Consider the following 27558-nt stretch of genomic DNA (forward strand, 5'->3'; position numbering starts at 1 on the left):
AGGTGTAATGCTCTGAAAAGAAGCTCTAATATTTTCACCTGGCTTTGTTTAAAAAAAACACACACACACATTTGCTTGCTCAGCATTGTTTGTCTGCAGTAATTCATCACACAGGCTTTGAGCTATTGATGGAGCCAGCATCCTATAGCAGGCCCCTGTCAATGATTCACTCACTAAGCCCATCTGTCAGGCGCCCTCTGCTTCTCCCCCTCTTCGTCTCAAACACCACTGCTGTTCAGCTCGACCCTCCTCTTCCTCGGTGATGGATGGACAAAGTCCTCGACAGCCGCAAATGGCCGCATTCAACGCAAGAACACCTCACTGATTCATTTGTTGTGTAATCCTGCCTTAAAAATTCAGTTAGTTCTTGTCTCAAAGTCACCTGTGGCACAGACCAGAAACCATTTACAAGGCTGAAAGAGAAAGGCTTTGTGGGAAGGTGACTTCTGGAGGTGATTGGTAACTATTTGAGTATTCGCAGCTTAGCTGAGGAGAGTGATCAATAAATCAGCTGCTCTCAGAATCCATCACAATTGTGCCACTAAATGCTCTTAATGCAGTCAGTGATAAACTATGGCCAGAGCACTTCTGGAAGGATCCGGTGCATCCTTGCAGAGCACATTGCCTGAGCACTGAATCACATGGTGAGGGGATGAAGTAACTCTCTGGGACTGAAGAGAAACCTGAAGATCCTGATGTGAGCACAGATCACTGGTGTGGGTCAGAGCTCAGGTGTGGCAAAGAGTGCCATCTGTGGGCTGATCATGAGAACTGCATAATGGGATGGCATAAAATCAAACTGACATCTCGACTTTCCTTTCCTTTTTTTTTTTTTTTAACCACTCTAAGTTCATTCTTAATACTTAGGACAGGAGCTGGAAAATGTTAACATAGCAACTGTTTATTGGCTTTCTGGGAAATTTCCACTATATCACAAAAAATTGAAATAAACACTTAATCGTCATATGTTTCTGATTATTTGGTCAACAACTGAGTAGCCTGATACGGGTCATGTCAGAGGTGTAGGGCTCTGACAATGCTCCCCTTATTCCTCCTTGCACAAAGGAGGAGATACTGGTCCTGCTGCTGGGTTGATGCTCTTTGACCACCCTAACTTGCTCTGCTCATGTAATGGCCCATTTCTAGATATCAAACTATCCAGACTGTGCTGGGAGACATTCTCACAACGGCATGAATGAATGCGCCATCCCAGGGGAACTATTCAACCTGTGCAAGTTGACACTTGCAAAAATCAAAACTAGAAAAAAGTCAGGAGGGATAAGGAGAAAGTAATGGTCTGTGGCCCAAACCTGCATAACTGTTGACTTTTTGAGGGTTGCCTTCCTGTTGCCTCTCATCTGTTGTCAGATTCTAACTAGATTAAATGTTTAACTGACTTTTTGTTATACTGTGATGACTGTTTAACTGTTTCCTGAACTTTTACTTAACTTTTTTCAGAGCAGTGTACAGGATATACTCCAAAACTAACTGCAACACATGCACACTAACATCGAGTATAATACTGGGTTAGTGCAACACACAGTTTTTTTTAATTTTCTTTAATTTAAAATCTCGGTATGGTAGAAAGTAGAGAAGAAAATCCAAAGCAGAGCTGAAACAGAGGAAAGAGAATACTGAAATATACATTTTGAATATTTTAGTTTTCATTTATTGGATTTTATTTTCAGCTCAGTTTAGTTTCAGTTAGTTCCCATTTCAGTTAAACACTGAAGCACCGTGAGCAGCTTTGGTGTTGACAAACAGACAAAAACTAAAATTAAAACCTTTGCTGCATAATTTTTATGTATTTCAAATTTGTGTGCTACATTTTTTAACACCTACCTTTACATTTTTGTTTAATTTTAGTTACCTATGCTACATTTGGACTATTCTCCCAGCTGTTTTAACGGGAAAGATTAAAGATTTTCTTCCAGAGATTCCCTTAGTACTGATCTTGTTTTCAACAGTATGACTACCTCTATCTATCAGTTAGAGGTAGTCTATCGCCAGTACACAACTATACACAAATTCTTTGTCCTCTTTTTTCAAATACAGTTTGAAACTGATTGATCCTTCATCGACCATATCTTAGGTTAAGTACGAACTGATTGATCTCTAATTCTTCTTGTTGACTTCACTTATTTGTTAACGATATTGTTGCAGTGTGCAGTGATTAATTGATGCCATACATGGTGCATTTACAGTAAGAACCATGTCAGCAAACCTCTGGCAAAAGCAGGTTTCCTTTCCATCCATTTTAAAACAAAAGACTGTGAGGTGAAGCATAGTTGCTGCGTCTCCAGCTGTGCAGAGATCACCGCAGCTTTCACTCACCCTCTGAGAGCCTGGGCCCTCAGCAGTGACCCCCCTCACATCAAACTTGACTGCTCATGTCCTGTCTGCATGCCGAGTTGTCGTGTAGGCTGTGTCGCTCTGTCACAAGACATGTCCCACATTTGCAGCCGCCATCGTTGGCCAGCAGGATGAGAGCGTCTGTCAGGAGAGCTGACACGCATGCCACTTTACTGGGCAACTGACAGAGGGCCACGCCACACTGTCACTTCTTCCAGATCTATTGCCTGAGGATAAACACAGACACACACACACACACACACACACACACACACACACACACACACACACACATGTTAATAACACAAGAGTAAACAGAGTTGGAATCTCAGAGAGTGACTGACTGACAGGCTGACTGGGTGACCGACCAGGGCTGAGGAAGCTGGAGCACAGTGTCACCCCTCATTCTTACAATCTCCAGCTGTCACATCAAACGCTCTGCTCCTGTGTTGCTCCTCCTACATACTCAGCTCCAGCACCTTCTCCCATCCCCTACCTTATGTAGTGATATCTCTTCAGAAACATGCACTGTAGTGCTATAGGACTCACAGTCTCAGTATGTTAGCCTTCATGTGTACTTTCTAAAACATCATTTACACTACATTGCTGTATCTTATATCTTATGTTCCTCCTCCTATTCATTCTGTTGGATCTGTGGGGCGTCGTGTTCTTAATAGTTCTTACAGACTTATGAAAGGGTTGATTTTACTTTTCAGTATGAAGCCCATTACTTTAATATTAGTCCATAACACATGTAAATGTTCTGAAACTGAGACCAATTGTTGCAGTTTTATTTGATCTTTTTTTTTTATTTTTGCTTGATCTAAGGAACAGCTGCTCAGCACTTCAATTTAGTGTTAAAAGACATGCTGAATGTGGTTTGACACTGTCTTGCTAAAAAAAAGGAAGTGAGGCCCTCCCTGGGAAGTCACCCCGATGGCAGCATATCTTCATTATATTTATCATTCATTATTACTGGGGTCTTCACAGGTGTGCAAGTTCCCCATACTATGCACTAATGTACACTTTCTGGATGTTGGCTTTTAAACTGTGTTCATAACAACACTTTCCACTTCACAATTGAAGACAGTGAGCATATTTATGTATGCATTTTTGGAGGGATTGTATTGTTTTAATTTGCATCTGTGGTGACAAACTTTATTCACTTGCAGCAGTTTTCAGATATGTGCCTGAATTCATCCAGGCTTCCACTGTAGGTGTCATGGTGGTGCAGTATGTAGCATCCCTCAGCAAGAAGGTCCTGGGTTTGAATCCACTGGATGAGTTCCTTCTGTGTGGAATTTGCATGTTCTCTCTGGGAATTCTGGCTTCTTCCCACTGTCCAAAGACATGCATGTTAGATTCATTACTGATTCTAAATTAGCTGGACTGGCTACCTGTCCAGGGTGTACCCTTCCTCTCACCCCATGATATGCTGGGAAAGAAACCCCCAGTGACTTTCACAGTCTCCACAGGAATATTTAAAATTTTTTTTATGTGATCCCTTATACAGGTAGACAAGATCCTTTTCAAAGAACCCGACAAAGCATTTTAGTTTAAAAAAAAACTTTGTTCAAAAAAGGGGGGATCAGTCAATGTCCCCCAATAAATAAATAAATAAATAAATAAATAAATAAATAAATAAATATTCAAATCAAATACATAAATGTAAGCAACAATTGTTGAATTTAGCCCCTCCACTGGTTATACAGCAGCGAGCCTCTATGATGCATCAACACTTGTACTGGTAATTTCTGCATAGTAAATGCCTTATGTATACACTTGTGTTCATTTTGTCTGCAATGCTTCTATTTTATTAGTAAAGAAATTATTTCAATGAAACTTGTTTCTTTTTCTTTTAGTGTGTGTGTGTGTGTCGTATTTTTACTTAAAGTAAATCTGGATACACTTTCTAATGTGCAATAGGAACATATGACTCTAATAGATTTTGTAGTACTTAAGCCCCTCATTGCCGGCTCTCCACTCATTTGCTGTGGTTTTCATTTGTAAAAGCCCCTCAGGCGCTGTTGTAGTTTGCACCATGGGACCGCTGTGGTACAGTACATGGAACAAGACTGTCCTCTAATGGCTGAAAGCTAAATTGCCTCCATTGAAATAATTAATGGAAAGATAATGTTGTTGTTTTTTGGTAAAGTAAATAAATAAAATAAAAATGAAAAAGTACTTTTGGGAGCAGGGCAACATTTTTAAAAACCTTATGTTCAGTCTCAAACAAAACCTATAGGGATATCGCATTTGTTCAACAGTGGGCACCAACACTGAGGTGTTTGGAGACTCGGAGTCTTGGAATTTAATTTGTGATGATAAAAAAATGCTGAAAGGGGGTCAGAAGCCACTTTGCAAGTTCTATTTAGCTTTTTTTAATCCCAAATTATCTGGTAATGATATTTAACTGTCTGAGTAGGTATACTTACTCAAATATTGAAGGAATGAAAGTAAAATGTTTACATTTACACTTATCGTGCACACAATACTTGACCGACTTTTAATAAGTGGAATATTATCAGGGCTAAACTGTGAATCATGATTCCAGAATAGAAATACCCATTCCTCTGAAATCAACTTGCATGCTCTGCAGAAATGAACTGAATCTGAAACAACAGCTCATACTGAAAATAATGAGATGTTGTTTATGGGAAAAGTGGTGCCAGTAGCCTGCCAATAGATGGCAGTGTGCATTCATGCAATGCATTTATCTTAGGCATGAGTGAACAAAAGTAGAGCAAGTGCAATTTAGTAATAATAATATTAACACAGAAAAAAACATGTAGACGTATGTAACATGCAACAATGATCTTTAAATTTAGGCAGAGATATCTGGTATTTCGTGTGCCTGGTACGCTGGTTTTAGGCTGACTACAAAATGAATAAAGCTTTTTAGAGACCTACAGGGAGTCAAACCCGCCCTCTGAACCTCTCATATCTCTTTGCATGATGCATTATGTAGGTGTGCCGACAGACAGGAACATCAGGCCCAAGCAGCAGCTCTGTGCGCTTCCCCAGCGGCTCGCTCCAGTGTCACAGTTGTTTAACTCCAGTAATGCAGGCCAATTAAGTATGATGTAGGGCTGCCTGCTGGGACCCCCACACTTTGAGTTCTGGAGACTCCCAGAAGCTCAGGTCAGGAGGCTATAGGCTCTGGACATGAATGATTAATCCTGAAATTGACTTTGTTTTTCTCATCAGAGGCCCCAGTTGCTGGTAATAGTTAGCTGAATAAGACAAGAACAGCTGTTCCAGTCTTATCATCTAAATAAAACCTGGAATAAAGGAAAGGTTTTTCATCAGATCGTACCTACGTATTACTTCAGTGATGATGAGTTAGCTTAAACTTCAAAAAGCTGAAAACTTGAGCATCACTAATCATGAACTCGTGTTTGAATGAGAGCAACTTTGAAATATTATCAAAGATATTCATTTATTGAAAAGGAAATAGATAATACAAATGAAACAAAATTGTTTTTTTCACATAATTAATTTCATGAGTCATTGACAGCAAAAAAAAAAGTTATCTCACAGGAAACTCATTTGGAGTCTTGCTTTCAGACGTTACTCTTATGAGTTTTATGACATGAGTAGTTTTGACACAGAGTGCTTCCAAAAAGTGCTTTCTGCAGAGTAAATACTGTACAGTGCAATGCCAAGTAAACAATACATCACATCTGATCATTCATTGGTAAACATGGTTCATATCAAAGAACATAAATGTTCAAAGTTTCATCAATACAGTACATTTATAGCAGACTTCACAGAGACCACGGGGAAAACCTCCCAGTCTCTAAGTATATCACATTTAATTATCTCCCTTTGGATTTCAACCAACGACTTTTGATTCCCGTTGCTTTTTTCACAACTTTCAGTTCTGTTTCTGTGAGTGCAACCTCATCCGCTTTTCTCGCAGTTCGGCTGCCCCCTGCTCTCCTTCAGTTTGTCTCTCTGGCCCTCCGGAGTCTTGGAGTCTCTTCTTAAATCACTAACCACAGCTCGGAGGTTTTTGAACCTGTCCAGCCGAGTGCTCTGGGCTGCCTGAAGTCTGACTTCTGAACCCTGAGTTGCACTTAGGGAGCTGAGAGAGCGCACACCCGCGAGGCCGCGCTCCTTTCCGGCGGGACGACGTGGTGTGGTCATCGTGCCGAGATCCTCAGGGTGATCCATGTCCCTGATGACCTCACACAGGTAGCGGGCCAAGTCCTGGCTGGAGAAGGACAGGGTTTTCTGGGAGCGGCGGAAGGTCAGAGGGGACGGCAAGGTTTCTGTCTCTGAAGGGGGAATTGCCAGACGTAGAGCAATTGCGGCACTGCCGTTTCCATTGGATGTGCCATTTTTGTTGTTGTCCTGGATGGGCTTAGTCTGCGGGTAGGAGATGATGCTTTGAGGATAACTATATCGGAGTGACTGAGCTGGGCTTGGCTGGAGGGAGCGCTGCAGCTCCACCATGTTAAAGGCATTCTGAGAGACCAACAAAGAGAGAAGAAGGGAATGAAAAGAAAGAAGAGAAGAAAAGATGCGTTTTTCCTCCTGTGTAATCTTTTTTGGGAGTTTAAGAGATAATGAAAAACAACACTGGCACACCACATTAGTCTGAGCTGTGCAGCTCAGCTAATGCCTCTGCTAGCTAATTAACCCATTCCTAAGACTGAGACAAAGATCCAGCATGTAAGAAGAGATGTTGGCAACAACATGACCATTGATCAGCCAAGTAATTAATTATCTAATTGCAGAAAGAAGAAACTGCTACTACAAGCAGTATTAAAACTGAGGTGTTAACAGCTATTGGTATCTACGTTCTTAATTTCTGCTAATTGACTCACAGTTCTATATTCCAGGCAATTTACGGTTCCAAGAAATAGTTTGTGAATTGGGACTAACAAGATTTCTTGACTAGTGACTCACACGATGTAGCTGAATCTTTATCTAGGTCACGATTATACAAAATAATAAACCACAACACTAAGAAAAACAACAGAAAAAAATAACAATCTGAGGATAAAACACAAATTTTGTGCTCCTCATTTCTAAGAAACAGATAAATTAGTCAAAGTTCAGGCTTGAAAAAAATTGAACCTCTGTTCTAATTTCTTCAAATATTCTTTCAAATTTTTGCTGTCAGGTTCTCCAATTACAAAAAATATAATTTAAAAAAAATGGGACTGACATGTACAGGTGTTCGCTACAAGAAAAACACTGAATAAATACTGCTGCTGGAAGCACACTACAAAGAAAATTACAGCTCTCCAAAAAGACACTGCACCATCTCTCAAGTCTAGAGCTGCACCTGTGCACATAAATGCTCCACAACATTTTTACGAAAGTTTTTAAGATAAAAACAATTCTTAAAAAAAGCACTGGACACCAACACTGAAACTACGTCCCAGCTGTGAAGTACAGAGGAGGGAACATCCTGTTTGGAAGTGTTATTCCATCGAGCGCCTGAACAGTGAATTAAAAATTACATCAAGTTTTTTTGTAATAGAATGTCAGGGCAGCGGAACACTACACTAAGCTTCAGAGATGATGGGGGATGATCCAAAGCACACACACAAAGTCTAAAACCTAATTATTTAGAAAAGGAGAAAAATCAGGTTTTGGAAAGACTTGGTCTTGGACATCACAAAATCAGGCATGACTTAAAGTTGGCTGTTGGCTGCAATCAAGAAAATACTGCTGAAATTAAAGAGTTTTGTAGGCGCATGCCTACAACTCCTAAAGGAAAAATGGTTCCCTCAATTCAACTGCTTTAACTTGCAAATGTAGTTTTTTATCTCAAAGCACCAACAAATATTCTCCATCCAGTGTTGACGTTCTATTTCTGTCCATATATACTTTAAAATAATATATCTTAATGGTATTAACATAACCCTGGAAATAAGAACTTAAATAAGTACTCTATGTAAGTTTGGTTGTTATTTACTCTCTCTATGTCGGAATGCGTGTACGTTTACCTGATCTTGCTCTCCTCCACCTTCCTCGTCGTAGTTGAGCACGTTCTCTCGGATGTCCTCCCACTCGCCGTGATGCGCAGACACATGGTACACACCCTCCTTTAGGCCCTTGTGTCTCCTCCAGCAGGAGTAGAGAAACAGGCCCAGCATCAACACTGAGGGGTGCCAGAGAGCAGGTTAATGCAGCAGGGAGCACCGGCACATAATTAACATGAACTCCTGAGCAGAAAAAGCACGGCTTTGGCTGCATATGTAATCGACAAAGTTAGGCGGTCCTAGGAAATACTCGACTGACTGCAGTCAGGATATAATTTAATTACAAATAAATAAGTAACACAGACTCATAATACCTGACTGTAAATACATTTTGCATCACACTGACTTGTCCCGTAAGCTGCACTGACTATACAGTTAGGACATAGTAATAAAACATACGTGCAAACGGAGGCACCACCTTTCCACCTATATTCCCTTTGATGTTGCCTCTCTGTTTCCTGTCTTATCAAAGACCGCAGTTCCTCTGAAACCTATTAACTGAATTTGTACTCCTCCCAGCTTAAACTCAAAGCCTCAGTGGCTCGGCAGAACTCTGAGAGGAATGCAGCGGGAGCCGAAAAGGAAAGGTCCTAAAGCATACACATCAATCACAGCTATTGTGTGCTGAATTATACAACATGCTGGACTGACCTTTAAAGTCCATTAATCTCAACCAATATTTTTCTCCCATCTGCCATCCTTCTCTTTCTCTTTTTTCCTTTCTCACTATCTGTTTTTACTAGTTCGCAACTTGACTCCCCTTTTTATCTGTGTACATTTTTTTGGTCTCTATATATTGGCGCTTGCCTCTGTCTTTCCTTTTCCATTGCTCACTCATTAAGTCTCTCAGTGTTCCTGTTTTTCAGTCCCTCTCTGGCCTCTGCCTGGCTTTGGCTTTTATCTCTCACATGAGATGGGATCCATTTCAACTAGAATAGTTTATATGGTGTGAGTCAAGTATCAGTTTAATTGGAAATCTTCTGAGAAATGCGGGGTAATCACATTAGTCTGGATTTTTCAAGTAATTGCTTCGAAAGAGAATAATGCGGCAACGACTCATCGGGGGTCACGCTAAAAGGTACTCACAAACAAAGACAAAAACAAGTCCCTAGAGCTAATCTCCACCAACTTCTTATTTCTTCTGCTATACTTTTCTGCTTCTGCTCTGCACTCATGTTAGATAGAAAAATAGAGTCTGTAAGCATCCCCCTCCCTCGATCCTCAGCTGACCCTCCTCAGTATGGGGTAGAGGGGAGAGCGGTATTGATCAGCTGACCCAGCTCCTTCACTGTTACGCCAGAGTACCCTTGCAGAAAACATCAGAATTTTGATAAGGCCTGGCACCAACCAGACGGCAGCTTGAGCCCCTCGCCTCGAGAATTACCTGCTCTGAGGTGCTGCCTGCAGGCCTGCGCTCACCTCAACCCTCAAAATCACCTGAATTGATATGAAAAGAATCTCTGGAGGGGAGGAGTTCGATACGCGGCGCAGTGGAGCTGAAGAACACTCCCTCCATCACACAAACACACACACACAACTGCTAACAGGTAAACACTGACCACACCGCCCACCCACACACATCGAGGTTGCCTTGCCCCCTACACCTGCAGCCACTACTGCCTCAAGTTATATGGGTGTGCGCAGCTAAACTCCAGTGAGATCAATATCACTCAGGGTGGAGAACAAACATCGCACTCATTCATCAATCCATAACACCACTGCTGCCTCTTTGGCCTCTAACCATTACTATGACCAGGGTATTATGATGTTAGCCTAGATCGGACCGTGCATTATGAATGAGTATGGAGTAAACGACAACAGAGCCTGATCAAAACACGTAACCCTTTCGCTGTAGCTCCAGTCTGAGGTTAATGAGGGAAAAATGAGCTGCGAGACAGATGAAACATCAGCGGAAGACTAGGGAGAAAAGAAAAGTGACAACCGAGCAGAAGGAAATGAGACAGGTGAGAGATGAGAAGGAGTTGGAAAAAAATAATTTATTTATAAAAGTTTCAGGGGATGAAAAGGACAGGCACTTTACAAGATCGTTTGGCAGCCAGAGCCCATATGGGGAGCTAATTTCTTCTATTCATCAAGAAACAGAACATCAGATCTGATGCTGGATTAATGAGGATTGGTCAGACATTGGCTCATCTGGCTCTGTCAATAACGCACACTGAACTCACATTCTGGTCGGCTTGTGATGGCTTATGTAAAACTTAATAATGAATGATCATTTTAACTTTTAATGCATGTTGAGGCAGAGTAGGAATCCCCCTTTAATTTCGCACCCAGCTAGTGGTCTCACTTAGTGCAGAGAGCGTGCTGTATGTGAGTGTGTTTTTGTGGTGATGGGGGTCATCATTAAACAACTACATACAGTACAAGCAGCTGGTCTCTGAACTCAAAAACTGGATTAATTTTGCTTCCAGGTTCAGCCAAGAGGACGGCCGGTTCCTCTTTTTTCTCCTTTATGTTTTAGTGAAAGATTTATTTTAGTTTATAGTGTGTGTGTTTTTTCAAGGTGCAAAAATGTAATTACGCTCACCAAAGAGTGCTACTCTAATCTGAATTGCATTAAGGAACAGTTTGTAATTCTTGGTGAGGTGAAAAGTTTGAGCCTTGAATATAAATGCCTCCGTTGCGACAGTGGACAAGCTATTTCAAATGGACTTCTTTTAGTTAGCATGCAAGCAACACATGAATTTTCCTGATAGATGCCAAGGCCACACTTCATCATCTTTGAATTCATTATCAAATATTGAAGACTGCTTTGTATGTTTCACTCTCATGTGTCAGAATAACTGATGTCCCAATACTAGCCACATGCCCTGGAGGGAACACGAAGTTAGTTATAGAGGCAGGGACAGTGTATTGAATTGCCCGAGCGTTTTATAAGCCTGTATGTGACAGAAAGACTCATAAATAGCAACGTGGCGCTATAGAGAGAAGTGACTGCTACATACACACACGGGCATGTGTTTAGCTTTGTGAGTAGCAGAAACAAACATAGTTCCTTAGTTAGAAACCCTTAAAGTAATGCCATTAACTCATTCCTTTCCTAAACATTAACCATGAATTAATGGAATCGTCCTTCTTTTTTGACACAATTGGCGAGATATCAATGCATACGCATTTAAAAAGGCCCCGCTGGCAGCAGATGTGGGAAGATATTGAATCTTGATTCTATTAGATCTTAACACAGCTTATGAGACCATCAACCATGCAGCTTTATTAGACTGCTTATACAAGCGGGCCAATGCCATCAGTACTTAACTGCTTCAAGTCTGGAGCTGAAACATTAGTTGAATAATGAATTTGTTGATCAGTTTTGATGGCTGATCAAGCTGTTTCCCCGGTTCATTTTGGCCACTCTCTCATTCTTCTTTCACACACCGGATAGATGTTATGTATTTTCAGCTTTCTGCCATTCTAGAGTAAACGATCAGTTTATGATTGACAAAGAAAACAAACACAATGTCTACCAATACTCAAATTATCTCGTGTCTTTTCTTTAAAATAATTCACTCTGAATGTTCTTTTGTGTTTCTTTATAGGCTTCGTACTAGTCTAGTGATGAAAAGGAATGAAATTATCTGCCATTCTAAACAGACTCACACTTGTACCTTCTTCTGGAGACAAAAGGCACAGTTTTCATTTCTTGACTGCTGGCTTTTACCTGTAAAACTGATTGTTTCTGCACCTTAACAAAACAAATGCATATGTTCTGTTTTTAAAGACAATGGTTTTGACTTTCCTCAGCTAAAAAAAAAAAATCTAAACCTATAACATGGCTAGGAAAGGTTTTCCATATATGTATTTATACTGCCCAATTTAATAATGCATGTAGTCAGGCATCAATCATGAACATGAAAATGTCAGAACGGAGCAGCTCAGTTCTAAACAGGCACAAAGAAAAGCCAGCACAGCCCTCATCTTATGATTATTGATTTTAAGATTCTGCTCCTCACATACAAAGCAGTCAGTGGCTGTTCTCTGGTATACATTTTTAAACTTATGACCCCTCAAATGTCAGAGCGCAACCACAGATCACCAGATGAGTCTTCAAAGGGAAGGTCTTTCAATGAAGGCTCACACACTTCATCACCCAAACCTTGACAAGTCTGTCTTTCTCGTAAAATATTTTCTAAACCTTACTTTTTAAAAAGCAGGATTTTGAGGTTACGTGATCATTTTTTCGAGTATCAGTATAATTAAAGTAAAATATTGCTCATATTTTGCATGTTTTATACGACATGCGTATCTGTAGGTTAGGGTTAGGTTACCATCCGACCTGTTGTATGACATTTTTGCCTAATTCATGTAACAAAATTGAAAAACCTATAAAATAAGAATTGCAAGGCCAAAATGCATGTATGTATGAGACTTCATGTGAAAAGTAACAATCTCTAGATTATAAAATTATGTGCAAAATATACACATTTTTTTGCCCAATATATACGCCTATCCAACTCAAAACATTGCTTTAACTTGTAATTCTGTGACTCTAAGCTCAGTTTAAACCTTAAAGCCTGAGAGTGATTCTGGAAACTTTGACAGCTTTTAACAGAAGTAAGTTTTTTTTTTTTTGCCTAAATCAAACCCTCAACCTCCTAAAGTTTTGCCTGTTGTGTGAGATTCCTCATTACAGCTCCACATACTGTATATTACAGTGAAGTGCACACTTTGGTCATATTAGGGTTGACTTGGGAAAACAGTAATGCACGGAAAAGTATGGACAGAAATGGATAAAAAAAACATCAAGGGGTAAAATGAGTGGATGGTGGGATATAAAATAAGATGGAAAGATAAAAAGTAAGGCTGAGAGTGAAATTGACTCCTGAAGTCAGAGAATAACGTTGGGAGAGACAGGGAATACAGGTGTGATGAGAAATATAGAAAAACACATAAAGAAACGCCCCTTTTCTCCAAGGAATCTTACAGCTTCCCCATGAATCACAAAATACGACATACAGTGTTTCTCTCCCTGCTTCTCTTCCACTGCAGATATTTGTTTCATGTTTTCACCAACCACCCACGGAGAAATCACATCCTGGCACAACTCAAGAGATCAATAACACTACAAGATATGTGCGTGAATAGATTTCACAGGACCAAACCTGGATGAAAAACTAATAAAACAGTGGATGTTACAGATAAAACCATAACATGATGTGATAATTAAAGCGTGACAACAACAAACAGAAATAAAAGAATACAATAAATGAAAAGAAACACTTCAGACAAAAGAGCAGAACAAAAAACATACAAAAAATGAGCAGAGATGTTGACAGTGTTGGGTTACCACAGGTGGAAGAGGACATAGTCGACATAGCTACCTAGAAAGGCCATGACACATATACTGATGGCGAACATGGAGCTCAGGCTGAGGCTGTTGCTGTCTTCGTGGAACATGGCAAGCGTCACCTCGCAGTGCCGGCCCCGGTAACCCTCACTGCAGTGGCACGAGTATCGGGACGGAGAGTGAGCCACGCAGGTGCCGTGGCGACAAGGCCGGCTGGCACAGAGCGTGTAGACGCAAACTTTTCCCAAAGAGCCCTCTTTGGTTATATGGCCTGGGGGGCACCTGTGCAGAGAAGACACAGCAGTGTAATGCTGAGACAAGAAACACTTGGGAAGCTGTCAAATAAAAAAAGAGCACTGCACTCCACAGAGTTATGAGACCTAAGCTGACAGTGTAAAAATAATACCCTGAGGAGTTACACCTCTTATATCAGATTCAAAGATATGCTCTTTGAAGGTTACAGTGTCGACTGTAACTGGAGAGGGGAAAAAAAACAGTAAAAGAAATTGAGAAGTTAAGATTGGCTTTGCAGTAGTGGTTCCTCGGTATATTTGTACAAAATATCCCCTGAATATCATTCACCCCTACCCCCTGCTTCTCTCACTGGTTTGTATCCTGAGGCAGTGCAGCAATCACAGAATATGGATGTCAAAGTCCCCACTGGCTCTAAGTTTCAAAATCACAGCTGGGAAACTTAGTCGTCCTGCAGAGTTTAAAGGTGCAGCCGAGGCCCTGACTGTCACTGCTGTTATACACTATTTTCTCAGGTTGACACACTATTAGACACACAGTATAACAGGCGTGCTCTTAAAATAGCTGCCATCTGGTGGACACTTTGACTTCAAGTGTATACATAAAAATGGGGTTTGCACTAGCATGCAACTCTCTGTGTTATGATTCACTGTCATGGCTTACTAAGGCACTTAATAGAGCCAAGTGAACAAGTGAGCATGTTTGTCATGGTAAGTGTCTAATGTCAAGGATGATCTGAAATTAGCACAGTGTTGGAATGTTTTTAATTGCTTCTTTTCAAAAGTCCACAAAATTTTTTGTATTATTATGTTGACGTAAATGTAATATCTTTTTCTCTGCTTCTTATCTATTGTTATTTTTCTATGTGCTTAAGTGGCATGTTCCAGTATATTGCAATATATTGATTTTTTAAAATATATATCCCAATGTACATCACTTTGTAATGATGTTTCTGAAAAGTGCTTCATAAATGAAGTTAGTTACAACCTATGAACAGTGCAATAAACAATACCACATCAAGTACTTATTGTGAAGGAAGCCATGTGTGACCAGGTCAGCTCATGCCGAATGAGCTCAGCAGTCGCAGATGGCTTATGTAGAAGCAGTTAGTGAAGCCGACCGAGGAGAATAACAACACTTGCTGAAACATGTAAAGCCTTTGTCCACTGTGAAAGCCGTCCTGATAACAGAGAACATTTATACAAAAACAAGCCATTCATGTGCGTTGCCACATTTCTCTTCATAGCTTATACTTTGCATACAAGACATTACATATGTGGCAGGTATTAAGAGAGAGAGAAGGTATACTAACTGTGCATGGTATTTCTGCTTAACTTAGAAAAGGGGCGCTCTGTGGCCCTTGGATCGAATGCTGTTCCTCTTGACATTTTGTTAACAAATTGAAATTTTTAATAATCCTGTCATAGATTGCCTCTGGAAGTTTGCTCCTTTAAAACCTGACCACCATACCTTGTTTATAATAAATAGCAAAATGTACATTTAAACAAACTGCACTCATATAGCTCTTTTCTACTAGATCTGAGCACTCAAAGCGCTTTCCTACTATAACCCTCATATATACACACATGCATATGGGTCGTTACCACCAGAGATTTCAGGTGAAACCACTGTGAGACCTTGTATCATGTGACCTGTTTAGGTCACTTGACACAAGATGTGAGCAAGAGTGAGGGGGTTGAGGCACGTGGGGAGGGATCTCAAGACTCCTTTAAGTTGCTTTCTTTTTCAACTACTTAGTCGGCCATGAATGACTGAGAGCCTACCCGGTCATGTCAAGACTACATTATAGGTGGCTGACAGCTTTTGGAATAAGCAGTCACCTCTGTTCAATGATGGTTTTTCACAGTGGACATAGACGTCCTCTTGCAATCTATCTGTCTTCACAGCCCAAAATGTGAACGCTGGCATCCTTGAAAGCGGGACCTTTGTACTTTAAGTGCAGATGTACAGCCGAATCTTGCGATACAAGACTCATCTGTACAGCTGTACTTAGAGGATAATGGTTACAGATGGTTTGAAAGAGGAGTATTTTAAACCTTGGCTCATATGATTACACACATGAATAATAGTGGGTCAATGACAATGTTCTAAGGGACAATGCCCACTAGAGTTTAACAACTAGCAACTCTCCACTAAAACTGAACAAGTCTCTTGGATGAGAGGTGAAATATCTTCAAAAAAAACTTGAAGTCCAATCACCTTCTTTTCAAGCTCTTAAAACAACCATGACCTGGATGACTGAGAACCTACACAGACAAGTGCTTTTTTTCTGTGCGCAGATTTTGTCTAAGATTCAGACAAACACACGCACCCCAATGGATGCCTACAGGGCAACTCAGGGTTCAGTATCTTGCACAAGGATACTTTATCATGCAGACTATGTCACGGACTGAGGAATGAGGATCCAAATGCAGACTCTACAGCTGAACAGGTGAATATAAAACTGACCCTTATTTGAGTTTGAAACCAAAGTCCATGAGATGCAAGCTTTACACACTGAGGACTAATGAAGAATGAAACACAGTTGGGGAACTAAACACGCCTAAACTAAATCAGGGTAATGAGACACAGCTGAAGTAATCCATGATGGTAAGACAGGTAAAGTCAAACTAAAGAGAAAGCACGAGAGACAAGACGGGAAAACTAAAAACAAGATGGGAGACTAAAGAATAAGACACAGGAAACAGAGGGGAGCCAGGATAAACTGAAAAACAATCTATAACCATGAACAGAACCCAGATAGCCGGCATTTTAATGAGACTATAGAATGTGGCAGCATATACTCATATATCAATACACAAGGAATTAACAACACCATCAACTTGTAATAAAATTATTAATGTCAGCACTGAGCTTCCAGTCCTATTAACAAACAATATTAAGACTTAAACACTTAAACACAACTGTAGTTGCTTGTGCTTTAAAAATGTACACAAAAGGGGCTGTTGTGGCTCAAGGGGTAAAGTGTGCTCTGGCTCCCTTAGTCTGTCATGAACCCTGGGGTTGTGTGCCTGAGTCTGAGGTGTTGTATTCTGGACTCTTGTGTTTGTGGTACCTTGAGTTTATATTATGGGCCTTCTTAGTTTTAGTTCAGGGTTTTTATTCTGTAAATTTGCAGCACCTGCACTCATGGTGTCTCCAGAGGTCCACGCAGACCAAGGGAGGGGAGCAGTGGTGCTTCCTGCAGGCATCTGAAGCACAGCCGACAGAGACCCCCTGTGAAGTGACCACCTGAATCCCCTCTGAAGGCTGCTCCTCATCCAGGGAGATGGAGCGGCCATTAAACCTCAAATCCCGTAAGCAACCTAGTGTAAAAAGGAAAAAGAGAAGAAAGAAGAAAAAAATTGTTTACAAATCCAAAAGAAGCACCAAAACCAGTCCTCAGGCAAAATCTTTTATAGACACACATTTACTCTGTGGCAGGGGTTTAAAGTCAAATACACAGACACACTTGCATTAAGGCACAAAAACATCTGCAAACCAGTGCTCAGACATGCTCTCACACAGGCAAACACATGAACAGCCTCAGGCCAGGTTGTCATCATAGGCTTTTTTTAAGGATATTTTCCTCTTTGCTGGTTAGTTTGCTCACAGTTGGAAGCACGAGGTTCAACACATTACTTAAATACACACCAATGCCATTGACTCACGTCTCTCATCTGCTGGAAACCACAGCATCAACACACCAGTACCAGTAAATACCTGTTTGACCACTAATTCATACATAAATTATTCATTATCAGATTTTTCTCCACTCATTTATCTTATTCTTTCAAAGATAGCTGCATAGTAACCTACCCACAAAGCTCCTGTTATGTCCTGAGGGAAAAGAGTTTCCAAGCATCACCACAGCAGGGTCAATGATGATCTCCTGACTTTGTCCAGGTGAGGCCGTTACCTCTCGCCGTCCTCCGCCTCTGTCAAGTCGCAGGGTGAACTCTCTCCCATATCGGTACAGCTCCACCTCATGCCAGTCTCCATCATCCAGGCGATGGTAGGGCAGTGTGACGTTATAGTCTCCATCTCCAAGGTTGTAGAAAACAGCCAGATGACCCTGAAAAACCTAAAAAGTATAGTAATGCTTAATGTAAGATTCTGATGAGGAAGCAGCAAAACTCTGCTACTGGAGACTTTAAGGCTTTTGTTTAAAAGTCTGGTCATTTTTGAGCACTTCTTTATGTTAGTGTAAACTTCAAGAGTGCGACCCAAACTGTGAAATGGGGTGACACAAATACTGACTGAGTGACAGTCTGAGGGACCTGGATTCCTGCCATACTGTGCCGTGTTGATGGGCAAAAACAGATTGTGAGCATAACAATATCATAAGAATTAGGGCAGTTCCCATGACACGGAAAAGGTTGGGTTGTGAAATTTAACTATATGGACAAGTAGACTCTCCTTGGTGGACCAGCCAGAAATATGGCATGAATGTTCCAGTGGTAAAAATTAATTCAGCAGTTTTGCAGCCATGATGCTTTCCAGAGATGCCGTACACATCGCTGCATGGCAGAGGCCAGAATCATCCCGAAGGGAAGGTATACAAGAAACAACAATTATCTTCAGCAGTTAAGGATGAGCGAGCAGAATGGACTCAACCAATGAGCGGCTCCCGTAACTGCAGCTTGTACATGTCCACAGCTTAATTGGAAACAGTGGGGCAAGATAATTCACATTCAGCGCAGCCAGCATTAACTATTGCTCCCTCAGCATGAGTATCTCAAATGTGCCTCACCTACTGGTCAAACACACACACATGCGCGCGCGTGCGTGCACAAAGTAAAACCTGACTGTGCGCTCCCTATTGCCTCATCCTGCCCTCAAGTCCACAACAAAAATGAGCAAAGGACTCAATTGATACTTAAAGGAGAAAAATCAGATTACACAAACTTTCTGCAGAGCCCCCAGAGATGTACGCAATCACCACTTAGCACAAAATCTTCAAGCAAATGTCTAATGCCTGAACCTTCACATTTGAAATCCCATTCAATAATAAAAATGTCAGAGTTTTAAAGTTTTACTGTTTCGGAGGGGTGTGATGATCTTTGACAGTATTGCAGTTCCTGTTTGTTACTGCCCCCAAAAAAGCTTCTTTACAGAGTGCATTAGATAAATGTTTTCTTTAAAGAGACTCCATACTCCTTGGAGAGATACATGCTGTTTATACCCAGCTAGCCCCTCATAACCTTTGTGTGAAAGTGTGGTTATTTATTCAGTGTGCACTCTATTCCATATCTACCCTTAAGAAAAAAGGGCAGAGAGGCAGCCCTTTAAATTAGAGCTTGTTGTCAGAAAACACACCAGGATGGTGCTCAAGTGTTTCTAAGAGCTTTGAGACAACTGGGCTGAAAATGTTTCAGTGTGCTGCTGCAGACAGACATCAGATACTTTATACAGCTCACCAATTCAGCTCCAGAGAGGGTTTCACAGAGAGGCTTCACAGCCCGCATACAGTAAAGGCTACAGCCTTTTCCTTTTCCTGTCACCGTTGCATGGCGGCAAGGGAAGAGGACAACATTGTTTCTCGTCGTGTAGTGTAAAAACCCAAAGAACAAGATTTGATTCTTTAAACAATGCTGTCGGACAAATAACAAGCATGTTTTCAAAGACAGACCAGTGGTGTGGAAACCATAAAAACGGTGACAGGTTCACTGCAAACAGGTGACCTGTGAGTTCGCCAAAAGTGGCAGTCCTAACAGAGATGTTTACTTCCAGGTGCTGTTCACAGTTGGCCTGTCAGTGAGTGAGACAGAAGGCTTTGACAACAAACACTGGCTTCATATCCACTCAGGCAAGAGAGGCATGCTATTACGGAGGTTTGGCAAAGAGAAGCAGACTTGACTCGGTGGGAGCACCTTTCCACCCTCGCCGTGGCACAGCAGCAGCATGTATGCAGTCATCACTTTGAGCTGCCCACTTGAACTAAGCTGTGTTGAAACCCTAAAGCTCAGAGCGAGGGATCTGACCTCTGCCTATTACAGTACACATAGTTGTTCTCTTGCCATCCTAAATTGTGCTTCAAATATTAACCAAAGGCAGAAATAAGCCCGAACAGAAGAGGCATCATTTTTTTAAATAGCAATCTCTCAATAGGAGCATTCTGCAGACTTACTGAAAGGCCTTTTTGAGAACATACATATGTCAATCACCAGCCCCCTCTGTATCCACCCCTATGTCTCAAACCCTGGTATTACTCACTCTTAGTCTGACAAGCATTTTCAGCAATCATTGTCCGGGTCCTAATCATCATTTTAAAGCTCATAAACAAGACAATCATGGCTGTCAAGGTTGAGGGGAGTGACCGGCCATGACTCACCTCTAAACGTAGGTATTCGTTCTGCTCCTGGGAAAGCAGGCTGAGGATGACGCCGGTGGCTGCACGTGTTCGCACCCCAACCTCGACACTAGTCTGTCGCGCCGGTAGGGACCAAAGAAGTTGGAACTGAATGTGGCTCCGGCCGTCAAAGGAGAACTCTCGAGCCACTTGTCAATCAAAAACACACAAAGCTTGTTCAATTAATTCAACTGTCATAAGGGAAATACACGAGGTTATCACAGCAAGAGCATGCTGCTGTGCAAAAACACTTTATGTAAGGCGAGGTTATCTTCCCACAGCAGCAACTTTCCAAATTAGTTTGTACCAAGTTTTAGATGTAAAACTGACTGGAAACGTCACAGTCCACCGAAAGTTGTCCGGCGTGCGTACCTTGATCGCACTGTGGCCCCGTAAAGCCTTTTTCACACAGGCAGCTTAAAGATCCCCAGTCCCCATGACAGCGACCCCTCTTGCTACAAGAGGAAAGCTGCTCCAGGCTGGCGCAGTGGTCATCAATGAGAGTGCAGCCTGGCAATGTGTTGGAGGATTCAGCAGGGGAACCAAGGTCATATAGCTGAATGTAAGAATAAGAGGAGAAAAATGTGAAGACAATGAAAATACAGCAAAGGCAGTGGAATGAAAGCAGAGGTATCTGTCCTTGTAGTTCTAGTAGATGGGATGAAAAGAAATGTGACTGCAAAGAACTTTGTGTTATTAAATGAATGAAGGATACTATAGCTTTACATTTGATTTTTTATTGTTTAATGATATCTTAAATCCTGGCTTTCTTAAAAGTGTTAGTTTTTACAGTAAATATCGACACTAATGGGTAACAAGAGCTACAAATATAATCAGAGGTACTGTACAACACATAAGTGATGTAGAACTGTTGCTAAAGCACAAAAAATCCTGAATCATGTCACACTGATCAGTAAAAGATGTACTTGACACCTGGATTTAGGTGGCAGGCAAGGTGTCTTATTTCTGCAGACAAAAGCGTTGGCTGCATTAAAACGAAGGTGGTGCACTTTCAGCAGCAAAATGAAAGGGTGTAAATTCTTTCAGTATAAAAGAGGTTACAGTCACGGGTTAGTGTTGTCATTACTGTAGTAGCAGCTGTTATCTGTACTGATTCCATGTACTTCTGGTAATAATTCTAAAGTGCTTCCAATACAGAATTAAATACTACACAGCACGGGGAAGCATGGTGGTTAGCACTATTGCCTCACAGCAACAAGGTCCTGAGTTCAATTCCACCATTAGATGTATGGAGTTTGCATGTTCTCCCCGTGTTTGTGTGGGTTCACTCCAGGTACTCTGGCTTTCTCTCACAGTCCAAAGAAATGCAGTTAGTGGGGATAGGTTAAAATTGCCCGTAAATGTTACTTTGCAGATTAATACTTTATAGTTTGCAAACTATTCGTTTACTAATTAGGCAATGCAGCAATGTGTAGGGCAAATACATTTAGATAAACTGAACTGATTACATAAAAACAAACAATCAGGATACATGAAACAATCACTCATTCATGTAATACATGATAAAGCATTACCGAGTATAATACTGATAACATTCTGGATCATTACTGGTACATTTACATTTTAAAGATAGAGACACCAGAAGAAAAAGGGATAAGTAACCAACATCAACATTCATAAGGTTTCCCCGCGCTACCTTGAGGTCACATTTACATTCTTATTGAAGTGGAGACCTCCATCACCTACGCGGCCTGTCATCCGAACAGGTAAACAATAAGAGGTACAGTATAGGATTCTATTCACCTATCTACCCAACCAGCTTCATAAAAAGGCTTCATGGTAATGGATATGTGGTAATCTTGGCCTGCTCCAGACTTTACCTTGCTGTCCACACGCAGGTTCCTTATACATCCAGTATAGTGTTTGTGCTGTAGCTGGGGATATTCATATGACATGTTCTCATTGATCCCTCCAAGCTGCAGAACATGACTTCCATTGAAATACCTGGAACGCACACAGAACAAAAACTGAAGAATGTGAGCAGAAGAAAAGGAACCAGGCACAGTACGTTCTCAAGGCTACAATTAAAAACACAGCTCTCAATATAACGAAGGACAAAACAGTTAAACCAATGCATACACAGCATATTGGACTTTCATGGTAGAGATTCACAGATTATTCTGAATCTTTCTGAGGCTTTCATCACCTTTATATCTTCAGACAACAAATTGTTTCTTTTCTATTATTTTTAAAATATGCATGATGGGTAAATTACATTTGCCTGAAACGATCAACTAATATGCTAACTAATAGTCTATAATACTGGCGGTATTTTCAAAACGGGATGTACAAAGTGATCATTTTAGCTTGTTAACCTGGTATCTGACCTGCAAATGTCGTAACTACTAATGTTCCCTATACAATTCACAACACACACAGTGAAATGCTTCTTAAAGGTTCACAAAATTTAGAGGTTATTACCAGCAATAGCAGCGGTATAGCTCTGATGTGCATTGTTAACTTCAGAAGCTCACAGCTTAATTACACAACATAATAATGAGCACAGTGGCAAGCCAAGGCCACGATAGTGGGGGGGGGGGACAAATGTATAGCTGTGACAAAGCAAGCGCCACTATAAACAGAAACATAGTGAAAGATTAGTTTGGCATTTTAAGGATTATATCTGAGGCTTTTATCAACAGCTCCCCTCCTCCAGAGAGGTCTGCTTGGTACACAGAGAAATTGAACGCTCTGAACTCAGACTAGTCTGAGTCACTATCTGATTTCATTTACAAATAATGCTTGTGCATAAACACAATTTCTGATATTATTTATACAGCATGAAGACTAAAGTTTTGCATGACTGCAACATCACATACCAGACATAAACGTATTGTTTTAATGTTTTATTTATTTTGCAGAAATAGAGAAAAAACTGACTGTAAATGAAGTTTTTAAATTGTTGCACAAATGCAATTAGTCTGATTTCCAAGTGGTGTGTGTCCGATGGGCACAGACCAAAATGCCTCAGGATACAATCTGATAGACATAAAACTAATCAGAGCAATGAAAGATGATGGAAAAATGTAAACAGACTGCAGCATGCAGAAATGTCAGTGGTGAGAGCAATCACTGCGATTGGCCCAGCTCAGACAAAGCCGGTTGGAATTCTGCTTGAATGTGACGCGAGCTAGACTCATTCTTTCTGAGTAAATGAAACATGAGCTGCCCGATTTGTCATTTTTCCTGCTAAGATATTGAATCCGAAACATTTAACTGAGTATGAATAGAAATTAAATCAGCAGCAATTTTGATTTTGATAGCAATGGTTTAAATTATTTATCTTGCAGAACTTTTCCTGGCTCCAGCTTGAAAAAAATGTGATTTCATTTGAAGGTGTCATCTATATATAAGTCCTCTCTCTGTTTTACACTACATTGCCTGGTTTAAACAAATAGTTATGTATTATTGGCATTTACTGAAAAGTTAGTTTTGGGTTTAGATTACTGGTAGGGTTATTTTTTTAATGCAATCGATTTAAATATTAGTGAAAGCAAAGAACATATTACAAATGCCACTATTATAGTGAACTAAGAATTCAACATTAAAATGTTACAAGTTTGACACCATTCTAACTGCATTTATTCGGAAAGCAAAATCAACCAATTTTATCTAGCACATTTAAAAAGTACAACAAAGTGGTCTCTGGTTTCCAATCAGACATTTTACTAATTTGAATGGGAGTGAGCAGTGTTGACATGATTTACAAACATTCTTATTTCCCAAATAGCAAAGAACACATTACAAATGCTAAATTAGTAGAAAAGAACCAAATAATGTTGCAATAATCTACTTACTAAAAATTAATGACATGCAGCAATATACCACTGCTGCATGTCATATTTTTTCTCTATTCATTTCCGTCACCTCCCAAACAATGTCAATAGATGCTTGGTTTTGCTGGAGGCATCTTCCTGTTAAAAGGTAGTTTTTCCTCCCTACTGTCGCCAAGTACTAGCTCATAGGACACTGTCTGATTGCTGTTTTTTTTAATAAGGTCTTTAACTTACAGCATGAAGCATCTTGAGCTGCCTGCTGTTGTGATTTGGCACGACATAAATAAACTGATTTAAAACCGTTTATAAACAATTGTGTGTATTTCTTGACTTTTTTCAATAGTATTGCAAACTACTGTTGCTGTTGCTAGAGAACTATTTAGTCCTGTGGAAACACTGGGCATCTAGACACCGTCCCATGGGTCATGCAGAGTTTTGGGTTTAAGAACAGCGAACAGAACAAATAATTAGCATTTAGGCAAATTACAAAGCCCAGCTGTTAAAACAAGTGCAGCTATTGTATTTTTCTGTGTGCGCACTTGTGTGTACGGTAAATTATAACAGATTAATTGATTATCTCATTATTTATCAGTCATGTCTTATTAAAACTGGCTCCCTTCAAAATTCAAAGGAACCACTTGATTTGTTATAATGTGCAGAACCGGTCACACTTTCTTTATTTAATTATCGATCTTACTTTCCCCTGTTGGGTGTGACTCCTCGGATTTCACAGGATGAGCGGTCCTCTGTCATTGCCCACGAGTCTACGCCTTCTGTCTCCATGACAATTGCAGTGGAACATCGATCCAGAGTAAAGCGCACTTCCTTTAAATTGGGCAAGAGTGAAGAGAGAGGTCATCTCTAATTCATGTGTAGATGTGTGAGTGTACCGCTGCCTGGCACTCTCTAAAAACTGTGGTATATATGTATTAAAATCTGATATCTTCTGCGTACTCGGGAAGAAAATGGGGAACACATGCAGAGGGATTTGGCTTGAATGTGCATGTCTTACTTTACTGTTGCTCCTCACATCGAGGCGATGCCAGCGTCTATCAGCCACCCCGACATTATTTGTTAACTGGAGCACCAAGGTCCCAGAACCATGGTTAATTTTCAGGCTAGGCGTCCCTCCAATCAGTTCTGAGGAAGATAATGATGAGCATTTACATCAACTAGTCTAAGAATCAGCATAAAACTTTAAAAAAAAAAACAGAATATCAAATAACTTTAAAAATCTAAAGGCAGAGTGAATAAAAAACTGCGATGAAATGCATCGCAAACAAACAAAACAGGCAGAAAAAAATGCAAGATGCAAATAACCAGTTTGTGTAGACACAGGAAAAACCCAAGGGATGTATGAAAGCATCTCACTTCAAAACAAACACACAGTGTGAACCAAAAAGGAGGGTGACAATACAGTAACAAAGCTGAGCTGTACAGCGGAATCAAAATTGCACCAGAAACAAATAGCTTTAAAATAAGTTGTCAAATTGTAAATAAAAACAGCTAAATGGTTGGTTTCCCTCAGTTACTATTCCCAATGAGCTCTGTGCACAATTCTGAAATTAGAACTCTAATTTTTTAAATGGTGAGACTCACAAATGACACTGAATTCACCTACATTAAAATGGGGCGGGGCTAAAAATCTGAGAGCTTGTGTGCATGGCTCGATATCAGCAGTGGTAAATTAGTTTTCTGTAATTTCCCTAAATCAACCTCTTTGAGTAAAATACAAAATTATGGGTTGAGGGAATAGTAATTTGAAACTGTATGCATGTGAGTGCGTGTATCACAGCATGAATATTTATACCATGATGGCGACAGCACTGTAATCAAAAAATACAATTCAGACTGGTTTCTATGGATTTATATCTACTCGAGGTAACTTAATTTATCTGCACAATTACAACACATAATTTTAATTACATTAAAGGTAGGCTGTGACTCAATGGCCTCGCTGACAACTGTACGCAATCTGTGAGCAAAAAAGTGACCTTTTTAACAAAAAAATGAAATTATTCTATGTCAAATAACAAAGCTTGACTCATTCATTATTCTTGTTTTAGATTTCTTAAATATTTTTATGTTATTATTTAACATAACATGAATCACTGTAGTGACATGATTTCAGTTTCATTACCATAATTTTTATGATACTGAATCACTTTGTCTAAATGCTGCATAGTGTAACTATAAAGCTTTATGCATAGCTGTCACAATGCAAAATAACCTATTCAGTTTGATGAAATATTTACTGCTGTCCTTCACCTGGCAGATTGAGTTTTGAGCCTCTGTGTCAGCAAGAATAAACCCCACTGATGTGTCCTTGAGTGAGACACTGAAAGTCTATAAGCCTGTTCTAAAGCTGAGCCGCCACTCTGACGCAGGGGGTAAGCAAAACAGAATTCGTTACGGCAGACGGCAAACTATTACATACACATTAAACAGTGAAACGGGGTTTCCTGCGTAGTACTACATTAACAGTATAACTCAGTCAAGTGAGTGCTCCTATCTCTCAGTGGTGCACTAACGAACAAAATTTGCCTCATATATCTGATTAGCTACCACCCAGTAATTAAACACACAAAATTAAGTCGCAGGTTTGAGTGCAGTAATGGCCCAGAGGCCCCTTGGCACACATCTAATTATACAGACTCTTTCTTTACCTATGGCCATGTAGTCTTCACTGTCCCCAGGCATAAGAGTGGCCATCGGGCCAGCATACAGTAGCAGTCCGTCATCTTCCTCAGTCATAAACTCCAGTGAAAGATGGCTATCAAAGCAAGGCCTTATGGGGGGAAACCAGGCATAGCCGTTGCCAAGGAAACTAACTCTCATCTGCTGACAGTCTGGCCCCTCAAGCTGTGGGGGGCACTGGCACCTGTAGCACCAAGGAGAAAAACAGTGAGGAAAATCAAGGGAAAACAAGGGGAAAGAAACAATCAGTGTCATTCAGTTTTGAGTTCGGAGAAATCTTCACGCTGTCCAATCTCTGGATAAGTGCATGGCGACTTTTCTCCGGCATACGTGACAGCTTTGTTGATTCACGCAGACAGAGGTTTGACTTTGCTCTAACACGCTGGCTGTCAACAGACAGCTGGGAAAGCGCTTTTTCAAATTGCATGCATTAGCCACGAAGCCCTAAATGTTCAACTCCACATTAAATCAATTAGCTATGAACACAACATTACTCTGATCTATTCTTTATCTATCACAGCTGTCTGAGCTGAACCCTCTGGAGGGAGTTCCTGCTCAGCACATCACATTTCCTTTGTTGGAAGATAATTATTTCCATTTCTCTCACTTTTCTATGTGTCGAAGCACCACAGATTTTGTCTTAAGGTATTACACACTGGCTGATAACTGTGCAAATGCTTCTTCTTGTAGTTATCCACTCTGATTAGGACTTGAGTGTTTTATGATTTTCCCGACTCTGTTTATGAGACCGCAGTGTTAAACATAAATAATCATACATAAATGCCATACAAAGATACATGTAGT

General features: G+C 40.5%; 2 protein-coding genes across 2 annotated transcripts in view; both read right to left on the minus strand.

Moving 5' to 3' along the window:
• Positions 1-5878: 5878 nt before the first annotated feature.
• Positions 5879-26868, minus strand: LOC120440904 (putative neural-cadherin 2). Its single transcript, XM_039614408.1, has 11 exons — positions 26724-26868; positions 25070-25197; positions 24755-24882; positions 22102-22225; positions 20633-20816; positions 20243-20409; positions 17728-17992; positions 17051-17234; positions 13691-13938; positions 8316-8470; positions 5879-6822 (listed from the first exon to the last, which is right to left on the minus strand). The coding sequence occupies exons 1-11, from the start codon at positions 26809-26811 to the stop codon at positions 6256-6258; spliced, it is 2238 nt and encodes a 745-aa protein (XP_039470342.1). The 5' UTR covers positions 26812-26868; the 3' UTR covers positions 5879-6255.
• The window catches only part of LOC116312545 (neural-cadherin-like), a gene marked incomplete at its 3' end in the record, with an annotated part of 71934 nt that continues 71238 nt past the window's right edge, over positions 26863-27558 (minus strand). Inside the window, exon 23 of the mRNA XM_039615808.1 lies at positions 26863-26938. Coding sequence (XP_039471742.1) covers positions 26863-26938 — 76 coding nt within the window. The remainder of the gene's footprint in view (positions 26939-27558) is intronic.

This window comes from Oreochromis aureus, linkage group 7 (assembly GCF_013358895.1).
Source record: "Oreochromis aureus strain Israel breed Guangdong linkage group 7, ZZ_aureus, whole genome shotgun sequence".
Lineage (NCBI taxonomy): Eukaryota > Metazoa > Chordata > Actinopteri > Cichliformes > Cichlidae > Oreochromis > Oreochromis aureus.

Bases quoted from the DNA above. Each gene is read 5' to 3' on its own strand.
- LOC120440904 (XM_039614408.1), bottom strand. From the start codon at position 26,811: ATGACTGAGGAAGATGACGGACTGCTACTGTATGCTGGCCCGATGGCC. The intron at 24,883-25,069 runs GTAAGACATGCA...CCCAATTTAAAG, and splicing joins ATGTGAGGAGCAACAGTAAA to GAAGTGCGCTTTACTCTGGA. The intron at 6,823-8,315 runs GTAAACGTACAC...TTGGTCTCTCAG, and splicing joins GTGGAGGAGAGCAAGATCAG to AATGCCTTTAACATGGTGGA.